Genomic DNA, 17140 nt, shown 5'->3' with positions numbered 1-17140 from the left:
TGGTCTATAGCCTTGAAAAATTTTTTTAACAGTATTTATTTCATTTTGCAGAGTTCATTCACATCAAAAAAGATGACCAGAAAATAGATTATCGCAGTAGGTTTTGGCTAGTAATATTTTTTCCAATAATCATGATTTTTGACACCTATTTCTGCCAGTGCTGCAGTGTGGAGAATTGACTCGTATTATTTAACTAAAAACATTTTTGTGACTTTCTGATTAATTTCTACTAACACAGATATTTAACTGCATCTTCTCGTGGGGCTAAGTTATAAATAAACCTCATGTCACATATATGTTGTGTTTTGCTATGTTTTCTTCTATCAACTGTGTATGCTGAAGTATGCTTCTTACTGTTTTTCCTATTCCTGAATTTCTTCATTGCATTTATACCTTCTTAATTTAATGTGATTCTAAATTGATGTTTATTTTTCTAGTCAAAATTACTTAGCAGCTTGTAAGCAAAATTTAGTATCTGATAGCTATATGCACTTGAACAGAAGATACTAAGAATGTAAAACCATGTATCTGACACTTTGTAGTATTTTTAGTCCAACCAGAAGACTGTTCTAAATTATACATTCTTTTACATTTTTCTTTTCTTGTGGTTTTTGGTTTCCATTCACTGTTCTTTATTCATTTTTGTTATCCCAGTAAATAAAATAACTTTTGAGGACTGTGATTAACATTAAAGATGTTCATAAGATTCAATTTTCCCAAAGTAGCTTGCTTTAAAATAAAAAACCTTAACATTTAAAAACTGTGTGCAAATGGAAGTTTTCTTAATTTATTTCTTGGTACATACAGTTATGGTTCAGGGTGTGCTTAGCAATTTTTTCCAGTTAAATTGTTACCAGATATTCCCTGTATCTGAAGTATCAGAGATTAACAAAAATGACTATTAATATAAGGCAATAATTTCATTTTTAGTAAGATCTGTTTCAAAATGTATTTATTTATTTTGTCTGGTTTTTTTTCGTTTGTTTTGGATAGTCAGGGAAGAAAATAAACAGCAACCCAAATCCTCTTGTCCAGATGTCAGTTGGGCACAAGGCTCAAGAGAGTAAGGTAAGGTGCCAACGTTTCTACCACCTTCTGCGACTGTTCATACCCTCATGTGTCGCTGTTTGCAGGCTCGGTGGGATGCCACGCCACAGTCGGATGGCTCATGCCGTGTGATTTTGTAGGCATCGGCACGGTGGCTCTTCACATCTTTATTTTTCTTGGATTAGTCATTTGATGGGAAACCATCTCCTTAATTCAGTAACAAATAACATTAGAACATAATACATGAAAATGCCTTTGCTTAGTTTCATGAGTAGATACATGGGGTGAATTCCTAAGTTTCTTTTGAGTACTCTACAAACGTTTTGTTTAAAAGTTAACCAACAGTGCTTACGATTCAAGGAATACAGCTGGGTTCAAGGATTGAAAGAGGGTATTGCTATTGTTGTAGCGTGTTCTACTTCCTGATATGAGGGAAAATATTTTGGAAATTACTCAGAGTTATAGGCCATTGTTCACTTTTCTTTGTTAATAATGTAAGAAGCACATGTGCGGCGCTGTCCCAGGCACTAGGAGCTGGCAGAGCGAAGGCCACACCATGCAGAGGAAGTCTTTCCTCGCTGGCCATACAAGTTGGGTTCCATGGCAGTCAACTTCCCACACACTCTGAAAGCTTTGGATTGTCTCTCCGTCTTTTGAACACTTTCCACAATTAATATGTAATGGTACATACTCATAAGCATATGCCTTGGAATTTAATTAAAGTCATCCTGGCCAGGCGCAGTGGCTCACGCCTGTAATGCCAACACTTTGGGAGGCTGAGGCGGGAGGATGACTGTAGCCCAGGAGTTCAGGCTGCAGGGAGCCGTGGTGACCACTGCACTGCAACCTGGCGACAGAGTGGGACCCTGTCTCTTAAAAAAAAAAAAAAAAAAAGTCATCCTAAGCTTCCAAATGCATTAAATGAGTAAGTACAACATTGGTAGCCCAGAAAATATCACAGAACTAATATTTGGATATTTCTTCCAGATTCGGTACAAAACCAATGAACCTGTGTGGGAGGAAAACTTCACTTTCTTCATTCACAATCCCAAGCGCCAGGACCTTGAAATTGAGGTATTTTATTTGCATTTTTTAACCTATTTGTTGCAGTATAATTGACACATGCTACACACATTCAAGGAGTACAGTTCAGTGAGTTGTGTTCTGCGTGTACACCGAGGACCAGCACCACAGTCTGGATAGTTAACTATCATCCCTCCCCGAGTTCCCGTGTTCACTCTGTGACTCGTGCCTCCCCAGGCAAAGCACACGTCCGCTTCTGTCCTGGAGGTCACTGGTCCCATTTTCCTGAACTTTATGTAAATAGAATTGCACGGTACAGATCCTCGTGTCTGTGTTCCTTCCTGACAGTTATTGTGAGGTTCATCTGTGTTGTTGCAGATACTCAGAGTGTGTGCTTTTCTGTTGCTGAGTAGGATTCCACATGTACACATGTCACAATTGGCTTAGCTATTCACCCGTCAATAAAAGATTGATCAAAGGTTGGATTCTTTCCAGTTCAGACCCATTAAAAATAAATCTGCTGCAAATATTCACATGTAAGTCTTTGTATGGACACACACCTTTGTTTCCATAGGTAAATACCCGGGACAGGATGTAGGTACATGTTTAACTTCTCAGTAAACCGCCAGATTGTTTTCCAGTGTGATCACGCTATTTACACGCCTGCCAGCAGGTGTGAGAACTGCCCTCTCGCCACGTCCTGCCAGCATAGTTGTGGGAGGGAGGGTGATGCTGTCTCATCGTGCCTTCCATGTGCTTACGAGTGATGTCAGGCGTCTTTTTGTGTGTTTGTTTGCCAGCTGCCTCCCTTCTGTGGGTGTCCATTCGGGTCCTTTGCCCATTTTTTGCTTGGGTTATTTGTCTTCTTAATACTGAATTATAAGAAAGTATATTCTAGAAACAAGAGTATTTTGGATAGATGTTTTGCAGATATTTTCTCTTGATCTGTGGCTTGGTTTTACATTATCATAACAGTGTCCTTTGAAGAGCAGAAGTTTTATTTATTTTATTTTTTTGAGACAGAGTCTCACTCTGTTGCCCGGGCTAGAGTGCCGTGGTATGAGCCCAGCTCACAGCAACCTCAGACTCCTGGGCTCAAGCGATCCTGCCTCAGCCTCCCTAGTAGCTGGGACTACAGGTGCCACCACCATGCCCAGCTAATTTTTCTATTTTTAGTAGAGATGGGGTCTCACTCTTGCTCAGGCTGGTCTTGAACTCCTGACCTCAAGCGATCCTCCCACCTTGGCCTCCCAGAGTGCTGGGATTACAGGCGTGAGCCACTGTGCCCAGCCAAGAGCAGAAATTTAAAAATTTGCTGAAGTCAAGTTTGTCACTGTTTTCATTTTAGTCTGTGCTCATTGTGTCCTAGTTAAGAAGTGTTTGCCAACCCTCAGGTCACTGTTGACTTCTGCAGGTTTTGTAGTTTTGGCCTTACGTGTAGATCTGGGGGTTCCTTTTCGTTTACAATCTAAGGTAAGGGTCATGATTCATTTTCTTATATTTGGCCGTACAGTTCAGCAGTTTTCGCTGAAAAATTATTCTGTGCCCTACTTTATTAGCTTGGCGACTTTGTGGAGAGTCAGTTGGCCATATCGGGGAGTCTATTTCTGGAATTCCTTCTGTTCCATTGTTCTATATGTCTCTGTTTATGCCAGTACTACACCGTCTTTATTACTGGTGCTTTATAAATAAATCTTCAAATAACTTAAGCCCTCAAACTTAGTTATTTTTTAAAATTGCTTTGACTATGCTAAGTCTGCATTTCCATATGAATTTCAATGTCAGTTTGCCACTTCCTGCAGAAAATCTGCTAGAATTTTGATAAGAATTGTATTGAAACTGCGGATCAAGTGGGTAGAGTGGATGTCTTAGCAATACCAACTCTTCCAACCTATGGAAACAGTGTATCTCTCCATTTGTTTAGGCATTCTTTTTCTCAGCAGTGTTTGTAGTTCTTAATGTACTGTACAGACGTACATCTATCTTTGTCAAACTTATCCCTAGGTGTTTAATGCTTTTTGATGATATTGTGAATGGTAATTTTTCTAACTTTCAATTTTTTTTTTACTATATATATATAAACGTAATTGCGTTTTTTTGTATTGATATCATCTCAGACAACCCTGCTAAACTTGCTCTTTGGTTCTAGTAGCATTTTTGTAGATACCTTAGTATTTTCTACAAAATAGAAATCATGTTGTATGTTAATGTGACGCCTCCACCTTTTCATTTCCAATCCAGACACCTTTCCTTCCTTCTCCTGCCCAGGGCCTCTGTGCTGTGCAGAGGGGGTGTGAGTGGATACCCTGCCGCCCTCCTGACCCTAGGTGTCCCCCCACTGAGCCCAGTGTGGTTGGAGTGTCCTGAGACACCTTTTGTTTGGTTGAGAAAGTTCCCTTCTCCCCTGTCACCAGTTTGCTGAGTTTTTACCATGAACAGCTGCCGAATTTCATTAAAGGCTTTTCTACATCCATCGAGGTATCTTGCAGTTTTTCTTTTTTAGTCTTAAATATGGCAAAATACATGATTAATTTTCGGATTTAAACCTTGAAAACCTATGTTTGGTTTTCCGGATTTAATGTTTGAAACCCTCTCAAGCAAACCTTCGTTCGAGAATAAGCCCCACCTGGTCCTTGTATAGTACCCTTTCTACCTGTTGTTCAGTTTGCTGAAATTTTTAAGAGTATTTAAATCTTGGTCATGAAGGATATATTGGTCTGTGATTTTGTTTTCTTATAACGTCTTTTTCTAGTTTTGGTATGAGAGTAATGCCTCATGAAGGTGTTGGGGCATCTTCCCTCCTCTTCAATTTTCTGGAAGAGTTTTTTTAGAATTGGCATTTTTTCCTCACACATTCGGTAGAATTCACCAGTGGAGCTACCTGGGCCTGCAGTTTTCTTTCGAGAAAGTGTTTAAATACAAATTCATTCCATCCGTAGATACAGATCTGCGCAGGTTATCTGTTTCTTCTTGATGATGTTTGGTATTAATACCTTTCAAGGAATTCACTGATTTCATCTGCTGGAATCTTTTTGGCATGAGGTTATTCATAACATTCCTTTAACATCCTGTTGGGATGGCCCTTCTCTTTGCCCAAGAGTTGGTGATTTCTGTCTTCTTTCCTTTCCTCCTCAGCAGCCCTACAAGAGGCTTATCGATTTTATTTTCTCAAAGAACCCACTTTTGGTTTCATTATCATTATTGCTTTTGTCTTTATTTCCTTGATTTCTGCTATGATTATTATCAGTTCATTTCTACTTACTTAGAGTTTTGTTTCTCTTTTCCTAGTTTCTTAAAGTAGAAGCTTGAGACATTTCTTCTTTTATAATACAGGTGTTTAATTTGCTTTAAGTTCTGCTTTAGCTATACCTCACAAAGTTTGATTTGTTTTACTTTCATTCCTTTTGCTCTTTTGCTTTCTTTCATTGACCCATGAGTTATTTTTTTCAAGATCTGCTATTTAGTTTCCAAGTGTTTGGGGATTTGTTATAGGTCTTCTATTATTGGTTCTCATTTCATCCCATGGTGGTCAGAGTACACGTTTTGTGTGACTTGGGCCCTTTTGTGCTTGGGAGTGTTGTCTGTCTGACCTGTGCCCCGCATGCACCTGCGAGCAGTGGAGCCCGTGTGACGTCAGTCGTGGCAGTTGTTGGCATCGCTCAGGCCTTTAAACCCACTTGTGTGTCAGGTATTAAGAGCCTGGTGTTTAAATCTCTTTTATCTTTTTTCCCTCCTCAGTCTCCATTTTTGCTTCGTGCACCTTGAACCTCCATTAATAGGTGTGTGAACAGGCACGCCTGCCCTGTTTCACTATTCCGTGTTTGTTGTTTCTCATTTTTACATTCTGTGTTATACAAAATTATTTTATTTTATTTTACTTTTTTTTAAGAGACAGAGTCTCGCTCTGTCACCCAGGCTGGAGTGCAGTGGCGTCATCACAGCTCCCTGCAGCCTCCAACTCTTGGGCTCAAGCATCCTCCCGCTGCAACGTCCCAAGTTGCTGCACCCCAAGTGTGCGCCACCATGCCTGTCTAATTTTTTGAAATTTTTTGTAGAGATGGAGTCTCACTGTGTTGCTCAGGCTGGTCTGGAACTTCTGGGCTCAAGCAGTCCTCTTGCTGTGGGCTCCCAAAGTGCCGGGATTATAGGCACGTGCTACTCCATCTGGCCAAAAATGATTTTATTTTGTCTAGCTAATTTTCCTTCATAAATTGCACCACTATATTCTTAAAATAATTTATACTTACTGGATCTTGGATTTTAAAAAATAGCTTTTAAGATTCTATAAACATTATCAGAGTTATTAATTTAAAAGTGCTTTTGTGATTATAGTTTAAAAAGAAATAAGCAATCAGGCTTATAAGTTTTCCTGCATAGTTATGTGTTAATTTCTCGGACCATTTTTGTATAGTTCTCACTGTATTTTGTTAAACTCTTTTCTATTAAGATAGTTTAAGGGGAATAATTCCTATTACACAGGTAGTAGTGAAGGTCATTATTCAGGAAAAAGAAATCACCATGCATTTAAAGCAGATATTGTAAATTCTTTTTCAAACATGTAGATTTTGAATAGGAAAATCTTAAAAAATCGCTGGAAATGTACTTTCTCCATAAATGTCACTGGTAGACATTTATGTTACATCGTTACCACGCGTGTTGCTGTCATCTCCTCGGTTAGGGGACACTCCTTTCTATCATCAGGTGTGTGTGACTGCCACCTCTGAGCTATGGTCCTCACAGCAGGTTCATAAACATCCTGCTGCCGCTGTGCTCATTCTAGTTTTGTAAGGAGGAGATGGCAGACACACGTGACAGATATTTTGCTTTATGCAATGGTTCGTGCCTTCCTGAGGAGGTTTGATACTATGTTAATCATTTATGGAAACAGCACTTAAAAGAATATGGATGAAACATGTTTGGGGCTTTTTTGAAATATGTTTTTTAGAGACTAATTTTGTTGACCTTTCTACGTGCTCTGTGTTTTCTGCCCTGTGCCCTGCAGGTCAGAGATGAGCAGCACCAGTGCTCCCTGGGCAACCTGAGGGTCCCCCTCAGCCAGCTGCTGGCCAGTGAGGACATGACCCTGAATCAGCGATTCCACCTCAGTAATTCAGGTCCCAACAGCACCATCAAAATGAAGATTGCACTCAGGGTACCTGCAGTCTTCCGCCACCAACACAGTGGGGGGGGAAGGACATCGCCAGCAGTGATACTCGTGGGCCACTGCACAGGGCAAATGGGAGGACTGTGATGCCACGGTGCCAGCATGGGGGAAGTGCCATTGGTGGGAGAAGCCCTCTTGCTGGGCTCACAAGGGGTGACGGAGGTTGGGACGCAGACAGAGCAGAGCGGTGTTTCCAGACTGCTTGAGCGAGCCCCAGAGTGTTCACTGTGCCTCACGTGAACCAGCCAACCACTGTTTTACCCTTTGGCCCAGGAAGCATTACTGTCCGTATCAACAAAATTTTCTCCTAAAGTTAAATTTTCAAAGGTTGTTCGGGGGAGAGAATTTAATAAAACTCTACAAGAGGGTAGAACTTATAGAAAAAAACTTTTTGTCTATGGCCGGGCGCAGTGGCTCACGCCTGTAATCCTAGCTCTCTGGGAGGCCAAGGCGGGCGGATCATTTGAGCTCAGGAGTTCGAGACCAGCCTGAGCAAGAGCGAGACCCCGTCTCTACTAAAATTAGAAAGAAATTAATCGGCCAACTAAAAATATATAGAAAAAATTAGCTGGGCATGGTGGCGCATGCCTGTAGTCCCAGCTACCCGGGAGGCTGAGGCAGGAGGATCGCTTGAGCCCAGGAGTTTGAGGTTGCTGTGAGCGAGGATGACGCCACGGCACTCTAGCCCGGGCAACACAGTGAGACTCTGTCTCAAAAAAAAAAAAAAAAAAAAAAAACTTTTTGTCCAAAATAGACCATGGTGCATTTGTAAATACCTAAGGAAGTGTTGAAAATAAAACCAGCACACACATGGGGAAATACTAAAACTCACTGATCAAAAAGATGCAAATTAAAATGAAAAGCCAACTTAAAATAGAACTGACTTCGTCTGTCAGATGCGGTGGAAATGGGCTGCCTGCCCCGGCAGAGACGGTGGGTGTAGGTGTAGCCTTTCCAGAGAGAACTGCCGCACCCCGAGCTGCAGGGCCTTCTGGCAGAAACCTTCCGTGGGTGATAATGCGAAGTACAGGAAGCATGAACACGGATGCCGTTCACTTCAGCTTTGCTTCATAAGAGCAGGGACGCACTCCACGCATCACAGTCACCCGAGTGGGGGTTTACCCAGTGTAGACTCTGCCTGTTGCAGTGTCGTGTAGAACGAACAAGCCCATGGCCAGCTCACGTGCTCTAGTGGCCCAGGTGTCTGCCCCACCCCTGCACTCACAGTTGGTTGTTGGGTGACCTTGCTGGGGAACAGGGCTCTGGACCTTCTTCCTTTCTCCAGGACTCCTGGTGGAAACCACAGATGTAGAATAGAGGATTTGGTCTTCTGTCGAGGGCATGTGACTCAGGGCTCTTCCAGTAAAAACATCGCCCAGACTTGTGTAGGAATATGTGCAAATGGAAGAAACTAGAGGAACATACAGAAATGGTGTTTGGCCAGGCGTGGTGGCTCATAGTTGCGGTCCCAGCTACGCGGAAGGCCAAGGCGGGAAGATCACCTGAGCCCAGGGGTTCGAGGCTGCAGTGAGCTCTGATGATGCCACTGCACTCCACCCAGGGTGACAGAGGGAGACCCCACCCACCCCCAAAAAGAAATGGTGTTTGTTATACAGAAGTGATATTTTGATTTCTTAAACTTTTCTTTTTTCTGAACTTTCTGTAATTATGATATTACTTTAATAATTGAGTAACTGAACAGGTAGACTAGATTTTCTTTTAATGTTTTGAGGTTAGTCTTAACTGTTTACAAATGAATACCTCTCAAGCTGTTCAAGTATCAGGATGTGACCAGTGTCACCAGTTCTAGTTTTTATGTTTATTTCCACCTCCAGGTACTCCATCTTGAAAAGCAAGAAAGGCTCCCAGACCACCAACATTCAGCTCAAGTAAAACGACCCTCTGTTTCCAAAGAAGGGAGGAAAATCTCTGTCAAATCTCAGCTGTCTGCATCTCCAGGCCCTGGTGGCAGCAGCCCAGCCCTGTCTACGCCGGCCCCTGGGGGCAGCGATAAGCCGGGCGCAGAAGAGAGAGCCCAGCCGCCCGAGGCCAGCCCTCAGGGGCCTCGTGACCTGGGCAGGAGCTCCTCCAGCCTCCTAGTGTCCCCCAGCCACACCTCGGCCAAGGAGCCCACCCCCAGCATCGCCTCAGACATCTCCTTGCCCATCGCCACCCAGGAACTGCGGCAGCGGCTGAGGCAGCTCGAGAAGTAACTACCCTCTGGCATGGCCCTGTCCTTAGCGCAGTCAGTGGGCACCGCCACCACGGGGAGCCCCGCGGTCAGAGGAGGGGGTGTCGCCCCGTCCTTAGTGCAGTCAGTGGGCACCGCCACCACGGGGAGCCCCGTGGTCAGAGGAGGGGGTGTCGCCCTGTCCTTAGCGCAATAAGTGGGCACCGCTACCATGGGGAGCTCCGTCGCCAGAGGAGGGGGCGTGGCCTTGAGTTAGCTGGGAGAGCTTCAGGTCGCATTGCTGTTTTGCTCACTGAGTCTTTGACTTTCAAAGTAAAACCTGCTGTTTTCTAGGACCTAATCATTTAGAGATTGGAAAATGATGATGTGTGTAGGTTTCCTGGGCAGGAAGGAGGGAGCCTGGCGCCCTGTGCTGCTGTGCCCCGCGCCTCCCACTGCGATAGGCTGCAGAGCCACCACAGCTGCCCTGGTCAGAGAGGAGGGCGGCCCCCTGTCCACTCACGTGTCGTCAGCCCGATTGTCAGTCCTGGATGTTTGTGCGGATTCCTTATTTAAGCCCCATGACTCATAGGGGTGTTAATCCTCTCTGTAGGAGGAAAAAATAGTCTGCAGTTATCCCAAGCTTCACATGTTAACCTTTTGCTCTTGGTGGAGGAATGAAAGTGACCTTCGAAACAGTTCTTCCTGTTTGCTGTTACAAGAGCTGTGTTGAGTGATAAGAAAATAGGAAAGGAACAGAGGTGAAGGTGAAGACTTGCATCTGAGCCCCTGGAAAGCACAGGAGGACCAGGGCCTCTGGACAGCCCCTGCGATCCACACTCCCATCCCTTCCGTCCTTGGTCACGTGTGTCACCTTGGAAAAAGAAATCAGTCCGTCCCTTCTCTCTTGCTGCAGAGGAAAACAGAATTTTGAGCAAGGAACTCCTTTTTCTCAGGAGCTCAGTTTGGGAAGGACGTATGATCTCAGGGCCTGTGCCTCGGCCGGGGCAGAGGGAAGCCGGAGGAGGGGCTGCCACAGCGCCAGTGAGGCTTTGAGAAGGGACACAGATTTGGGTAGCTACAGCGTAGAAACTGCTTAGCAAAGACCACAGAATTGATGTTTGTAATAAGGAAACCTGTGTGTCTCGTTTTTACTTTGAGTCTAACTGAAAAACTATCAGTTTCAAATAATTAAGTTGTATCGAACCCTCAAGTGAGTTATCAGTTCAACTGGTGACTTGCACTCACAAGTTCAAATTATGTTTAAGTTTGTGGGTGATTTGATTTCTTTCTGTCTGAATGAATGGAGATTTTCTTCCTGTGTACAGTGTACCAATGAATCACAGCTTTTTTACAGTCTCAGGAGAGCAAGTAACCTTCTGTGTTTCCCACAGTGGGACGACGCTGGGGCAGTCTCCGCTGGGGCAGATCCAGCTGACCATCCGGCACAGCTCTCAGAGGAACAAGCTCATCGTGGTCGTACACGCCTGCAGGTGGGCCGGGCCGCAAGCCCCATCCTCTGTCGTTGCTGCCTGTAAACATTAAATAGGGCGGCAGTCACCATGCGGTCCGCGTATGTTTCATCTTAAGGACAAAGCAGTTAGACTTTCTGTAAGTGGAAGTATACTGTCAACACCGGGCCACATGTGCCACGGTGGTCCCATCAGATTGTAATACCACGTTTTTAGTCCACCTTTCCTATGTCTAGATGTGTTTAGATGCAAATACTTTTACCATTGTGCTCCAGTTGCCGACAGTATTTGATGCAGTAACATGCTGTACAGGTTTGTAGCCCAGGAGCGACAGGCCACACCGCACAGCCGAGGTGTGCAGCGGGCTGTGCCGTCCGGTGTGTGCAAGTGCAGGAGGGACAGGCCACACCGCACAGCCAAGGTGTGCAGCGGGCTGTGCCGTCCGGTGTGTGCCGGTGCAGGAGGGACAGGCCACACCACACAGCCGAGGTGTACAGCGGACTGTGCTGTCCAGTGTGTGCAAGTGCAGGAGGGACAGGCCACACCACACAGCCGAGGTGTGCAGCGGGCTGTGCCGTCCGGTGTGTGCAAGTGCAGGAGGGACAGGCCACACCGCACGGCAAAGGTGTGCAGCGGGCTGTGCTGTCCGGTGTGTGCCGGTGCAGGAGGGACAGGCCACACCGCACAGCCGAGGTGTGCAGCGGGCTGTGCCATCCGGTGTGTGCAAGTATGCTCTACAGTGTTGGCACAATGACAAAATCACCTCACGATGCATTTCTCAGAATGTGTCCCATTGTGAAGGAAAGCATACGTATTTTTTAGTTGGGTCTTTTAGTAGCATACGGAGTATACATGTAATCTCTTGTGAGAAAGTATACCAAAAGCATAAAATGGGTGTGTTTTGTACATGTGAAGCGTCTTGCTTTGTATTTGGGGGTTTGGGAGGGGGTTGATTTCCATCAGTTTACCGTTCCTCCCCAGAGCAACATGAGCAAACTGAAGAACAACGTTGCTGTTAGTAATACGCATTGGCTAGTTTCTGTTAACATTAGAAACGTGTATCAAAAGCTCCAGGGTGTTGAGAAAGTACAGGTCTGCCGGGATCCCAGGAGACAGGGACCACAGGCTCGCGGGAAGCTGAGACCCAGATGGGCACTTGGATGGTTGAGAAAACCAGCCGCAGCAGCAGTGAAGGTGGTTCCGAGAAGACCTCCTGTAACTCCACCACCCCCACCAGCGTGCACACATCTGACACGCACACGCCTGTTTATCACGCTTTGCGTTGCAGTCCAGCCCCTCTCTATAAGCCTGTATTTTCTATTATTATAATCCCATTATATGACTTTTTATTCCCTTTTTGTTCCTAACATCTTCTCATAGCCATTTTAGCTGTTTTGTAATACTCCCTTGTGCTGCTATACTGTAATTTATTCGACACTACCTGCTGTTGGATGTTTAGATTGTCTGCACTACGTTACATGACAGTGTGTTTTTCTTTTATTGAAGTGGTTTTTTAGTATTAAATTTCCAGGGGTAGGTTTATCAATTCAAAAGATAGAAGGAGTTCATGGGCTAATGATAGGTATTGCCATAGTCTTTCAAAAAAGAGTTATACCGGTTCACATCGACACCCCAAGTGTGCAGACATTCCGTTTTTCCCTCCAATCAGGAAAAAATTTATATTGTGCATTATACTGTTTTAGTAAGTGTAAAGTGAGATGACATGTTGCTTCACTTTGGATTTGATTAATGACAAGTGGTGTGGTCTTAATAATTATTTTCCTTTCCTGTGATTTTGTCTGTCTTGTTAATAGTTTAAAATATGATATATGCTGTTTTCATGAGTTTGGAAGGAAAAAGGAAAAAATATGATATACAAATTTAGACCTTATAAAAAGCTGATGGAAACGTAAGAAAATAAAATTAGTGACATTTAGAAATAAGATTATATAAATGTAGGCCAGGCGTGGTGGCTCACGCCTGTAATCCCAGCACTTTGGGAGGCTAAGGTGGGAGGATCACTTGAGGCCAGGAGTTGGAGACCAGTCTGAGCAACATAGCAAGACTCTGTCTACAAAAAAATAGAAAAATTAGCTGGGTGTGGTGGTGTGTGCCTTTAGTCCCAGCTACTTGGAAGGCTAAGGCAAGAGGATCACTTGAGCCCAGGAGTTGCAGGCTGCAGAGTGCTATAATGACACCACTGCATGATAATGCCAGCCTCAGAGACAGAGCAAGACCCTGTCTCGAAAGAAAAAAAAGGTTATGTAAATGTAGTGTTCAGTTCAGTAAATATTGAGAACCTTATATATTGTTGCTACTAAGATAATTACCATGGGAGATGCAGGCACAGAAGACTATTTCAGGGGAGTCTAAGAAAACAAGACCCTAACCTGATTTGGGGTCAGTCGATAAGGAAGAATTGGGCGTGGTTGTGTGTCTGACGGTTGTGATGGGAAAAGAGTGGGTGGGCTGCTCGGGGAGCCGGGCGGGTCGGTGAGGGGCTCGGCGGCTGGAGGGTGGCTGACTCAGGTTCACACTGGAAGAGGACAGTAGACATACGGTGGAAAGGAAGCAATAGTTACTGTGAGAAGCAGAGAGCAAGCACTTAGAATGTCCCCCAAACTCTGGGCCCAAGAAATGGAGGCAAGAGTTGCCTCTGGCAAAGCTGCTAAAAGAGCAGTGTGAGAAGGCTGTCCAGCAAGTGTGGGGTGAAGGCGGAAACACACTTCACGGGGTTTGGCACCCGTCATCTTGTTGCTTCTCGGTTTTTAGATAAAACAAAAACTTGATAAAGGAAATTTGAATGTGCCGCTAATTCTCGTTTTCCTAAATTCTAATATGTGGTCTTCTCTGGTTTGTGTTGTAAGAAATCTTATCGCCTTCTCTGAAGATGGCTCTGACCCGTACGTGCGCGTGTATTTATTGCCAGACAAGAGGCGGTCAGGGAGGAGGAAAACACATGTGTCCAAGAAGACATTAAATCCAGTGTTTGATCAAAGGTATGCTGTTCTACTTGGTTGGAGTAACAGAAAAGTCTGGGCAGTGCCGGGATGGCTGAAGTACGTGCATCAGTTTGCTGTCCCGAAGTTCAGGGAAAAATTCCACCAAATTTCAGCAAATGTTACTTGTCAAGATAAATAAATAAGCATTTTGAACTTTAGGTAGATGTGCTGAACATAATAAATCCAAGTTATAAACACTGGACAGGGAGTCTAGTGATTAAATAAAGATCAAATTATTGATGTCCCTGAATAACTCATTTTTGGGGGTTATATTTGATGATATTTACTGTGCTATAAATTACAACTGAGAATTTAAACACATATATTTTTAAACAACAATAATAAGCTCATAGCATTTTAAAATATAACATTTTTGTGAAAACTATGTTTTCCAAAACAACAGAAAAAAACAAGTGAAAAGAATGTCACTGTTTACATTTTTGCAAATCTCTTTAGTGGTCTAGACTAATAGAGGCTGGAATCTGCTTCTCTGGTCAGCCTGATGTGGCGTACGACCGCTCCTAACAGGCCACCAGTCTGGGCCATGCACAGGCCTGTAGTCCCACTATGTGGGAGGCTGAGGCAGGAGGATTGCTTGAGCCCAGGAGTTTGAGACCAGCCTGGGCAACGTAACGAGATCCTGTCTCTACAAAAAAAATTTCTATTAATTAGCGGGGCCTGGTGGCATGCACCTACAGTCCCAGCTTCTCGGGAGGGTGAGGCAGGAGGATCACTTGAGAACCGGGAGTTGGAGGCTGCAGTGAGCTGTGGTTGCACCGCTGCTCTCTACCCAGGGCGACAGAGCGGGAGAAAAAGAAAAGCTGCTGATCTGTACAAATTTGAGATCTTACATTATAGTCCTCTGATAGCTTAAAAACCACCTACAATTTGGGAAATCATGAAGTTGAATTGGCATCACTATCTGTTAATTCAGTTTATACTTTATCTCTAAAGATGCTGTTCATTTATTCTATTTTCATATAAGTAACTTTATTTAAACCAGAGATCAGATACTGGCAGGCATGCACCAAGTCCTGAAGTGGGTGTGTTTTATTTAACAATACGTTCCTACTTAGCTGCAGCATTTAAAAATTCGGAGATTCCACGCGGCAGTTTGGGTTTCCGGCTGCTACAGCCTCAGATGGCGGCTGGGCCCCTCGGTCAGGATAGGGCGAGTCACACACAGGGACGGGGACCCAGGCCCTGTGGGCAATTAGTTTGCAGCATCTGACTTTAGCCTCTAAAAAGTGCTTGGGGGCCTTCTGGGAAGGAGGTGGCGGGACGGCCCGCTGCTGAGCGAGAGTGACTGTGAGGCCTGCGCGTGAACTCCCCTGGAGTTGGGTGTTTTGTCACGCGCTGCCCCACAGTCTAACTCCTGTGGAGAGTCAGACATGCATGTTCAAAGAACACCCCTGACCCGTCCATGAGCGAGCCACCGACGTGCCTGGGGTGGCAGTGTCTTCTCGTGTTGGGGAAATAATGAGAATAACTTGGTTTTAAGTCTTCATGAGATTCCAGATCAGAACATCTGGTAGAAGACTCAGCTCTATAGTAAAAAACAAATGGAACATCTGCAATGTCATTTTTAGTTGTGAGAAAATGCAGCGGAATCGTGGAGAAAGTTGAGTAAGGTCCTTGCCTCCCATTTCAGCTTTGACTTCAGTGTTTCGCTGCCGGAGGCGCAGAGGAGGACGCTGGACGTCGCGGTGAAGAACAGTGGCGGTTTCCTGTCCAAAGACAAAGGGCTTCTTGGCAAAGTGAGTTTTTAAAAAAATCCCTGATTGGCTCCCACACTTAGTGAAAATTAAACACCTACTGAAGTGCAGGGGTTTAGCCTGCGCCTACGTAGTGGGAAGGGCTTCAGTTTGTGCTTAACGCTTATTTATAGATCGTGGGCTGTGAATGCAATCAAGTGAGACCTCAGTACGTTCGGAAGACATTTTAAATTATTTTCATGGTTTTTACGTATTCAGAGTATTGGCTTATTAATCATAGTAACACCACAAACTTCTGGTCGAAGAGAAGGTGATTTTTAAGTCTTTAGATTTTTGTTCAAATATCACAATGAAGGAAAACATCCTCCTACAGCTCCACCTCCTCCACTGATCACTCCTCTGACAAATCACTGGCTAGATTTCTCTGAATTTCTTCCAGTACTAGTCCATGTTCACATTTAACTTCTGCATATGATTATACGTTCCTTAATAATGTTCATGAAGGTTGAGTCGGGGAAGAGTTGTTCGTGTTGTAGGTGTCACTTTGTCTCCGTCAGCTGTGCTGCCATCGTCCCTGTGAGTCATCTCCAGTGTGTAACAACGTCAGGACGCTTGAGTATGGGAGGGGTCTCTTCGATGCAGTGAGTCATGAGGGTAGGGAAGATGGAAAACATGAGCCTCCACAGAAAAGGAGCATTCCATACAGATAGAAACAGAAGGTTAGAGATTAGGAGTAGTGAAAAATCTAAAAGAAACTACTTCAACCTACTTTAACAAACAACTTTTCTTTTTTTAAACCCACAGGTATTGGTTACTCTGGCATCTGAAGAACTCACCAAAGGCTGGACCCAGTGGTGAGTGTCCCTTTCACAGACAGATTCAGCAGTCAGTAAACAGACAAAGGCCACGATACGTATCTAACCCCACCCCGGACCCAGTGGGATCCCTTCCACAGACGGATTTGGCAGTCGGTAAACAGACAAGGGCCACGATAGGTATCTAACCCCTCCCTGGACCTAGTGGGATCCCTTCCACAGACAGACTCGGCAGTCAGTAAACAGACAAGGGCCACGATACGTATCTAACCCCACCCCGGACCCAGTGGGATTCCTTCTCACAGACGGACTCGGCAGTCGGTAAACAGACAAGGGCCACGATAGGTATCTAACCCCTCCCTGGACCCAGTGGGATCCCTTCCACAGACGGACTCGGCAGTCGGTAAACAGACAAGGGCCACGATAGGTATCTAACCCCTCCCTGGACCCAGTGGGATCCCTTCCACAGACAATGGTGAACCCTGGTGTGTGTCAGCAACACGCTGCATGCTAGATCCTGTGTCTGTCATTGTCTCCTGTGCTTCCTCAGGTATGACCTCACCGAAGATGGGACGAGACCGCAAGTGGTGACGTAGCCTCGCGGGCACAAGGCACACCCCCATCTCTCCACGGAGCACGTCCCTCTCACAGATGCACCAATCTTATTTTTATAATTTCATGTATTTAGTTATACGTATCTTAACAGTTTTATAAAATTATTGATATTTTAGG

At 44.7% G+C, this 17140-nt stretch overlaps 1 protein-coding gene across 1 annotated transcript in view; it reads left to right on the top strand.

Moving 5' to 3' along the window:
- The window catches only part of ESYT2 (extended synaptotagmin-like protein 2), a 27210-nt gene extending 10070 nt beyond the window's left edge, over positions 1-17140 (top strand). The window contains exons 4-12 of the mRNA XM_012658107.1: positions 994-1068; positions 2035-2121; positions 7073-7222; positions 9070-9443; positions 10799-10897; positions 13744-13875; positions 15530-15635; positions 16398-16447; positions 16959-17140. Of these exons, the coding sequence (XP_012513561.1) occupies positions 994-1068; positions 2035-2121; positions 7073-7222; positions 9070-9443; positions 10799-10897; positions 13744-13875; positions 15530-15635; positions 16398-16447; positions 16959-17004 (1119 nt within the window). The 3' untranslated portion in view covers positions 17005-17140. The remainder of the gene's footprint in view (positions 1-993; positions 1069-2034; positions 2122-7072; positions 7223-9069; positions 9444-10798; positions 10898-13743; positions 13876-15529; positions 15636-16397; positions 16448-16958) is intronic.

Source organism: Propithecus coquereli, unplaced genomic scaffold (genome assembly GCF_000956105.1).
Source record: "Propithecus coquereli isolate 6110/MARCELLA unplaced genomic scaffold, Pcoq_1.0 Scaffold571, whole genome shotgun sequence".
In the NCBI taxonomy this organism is placed as follows: domain Eukaryota; kingdom Metazoa; phylum Chordata; class Mammalia; order Primates; family Indriidae; genus Propithecus; species Propithecus coquereli.
The sequence above is the reverse complement of the archived record's forward strand: the minus strand, read 5'-3'. Positions and strand labels throughout refer to the sequence as shown.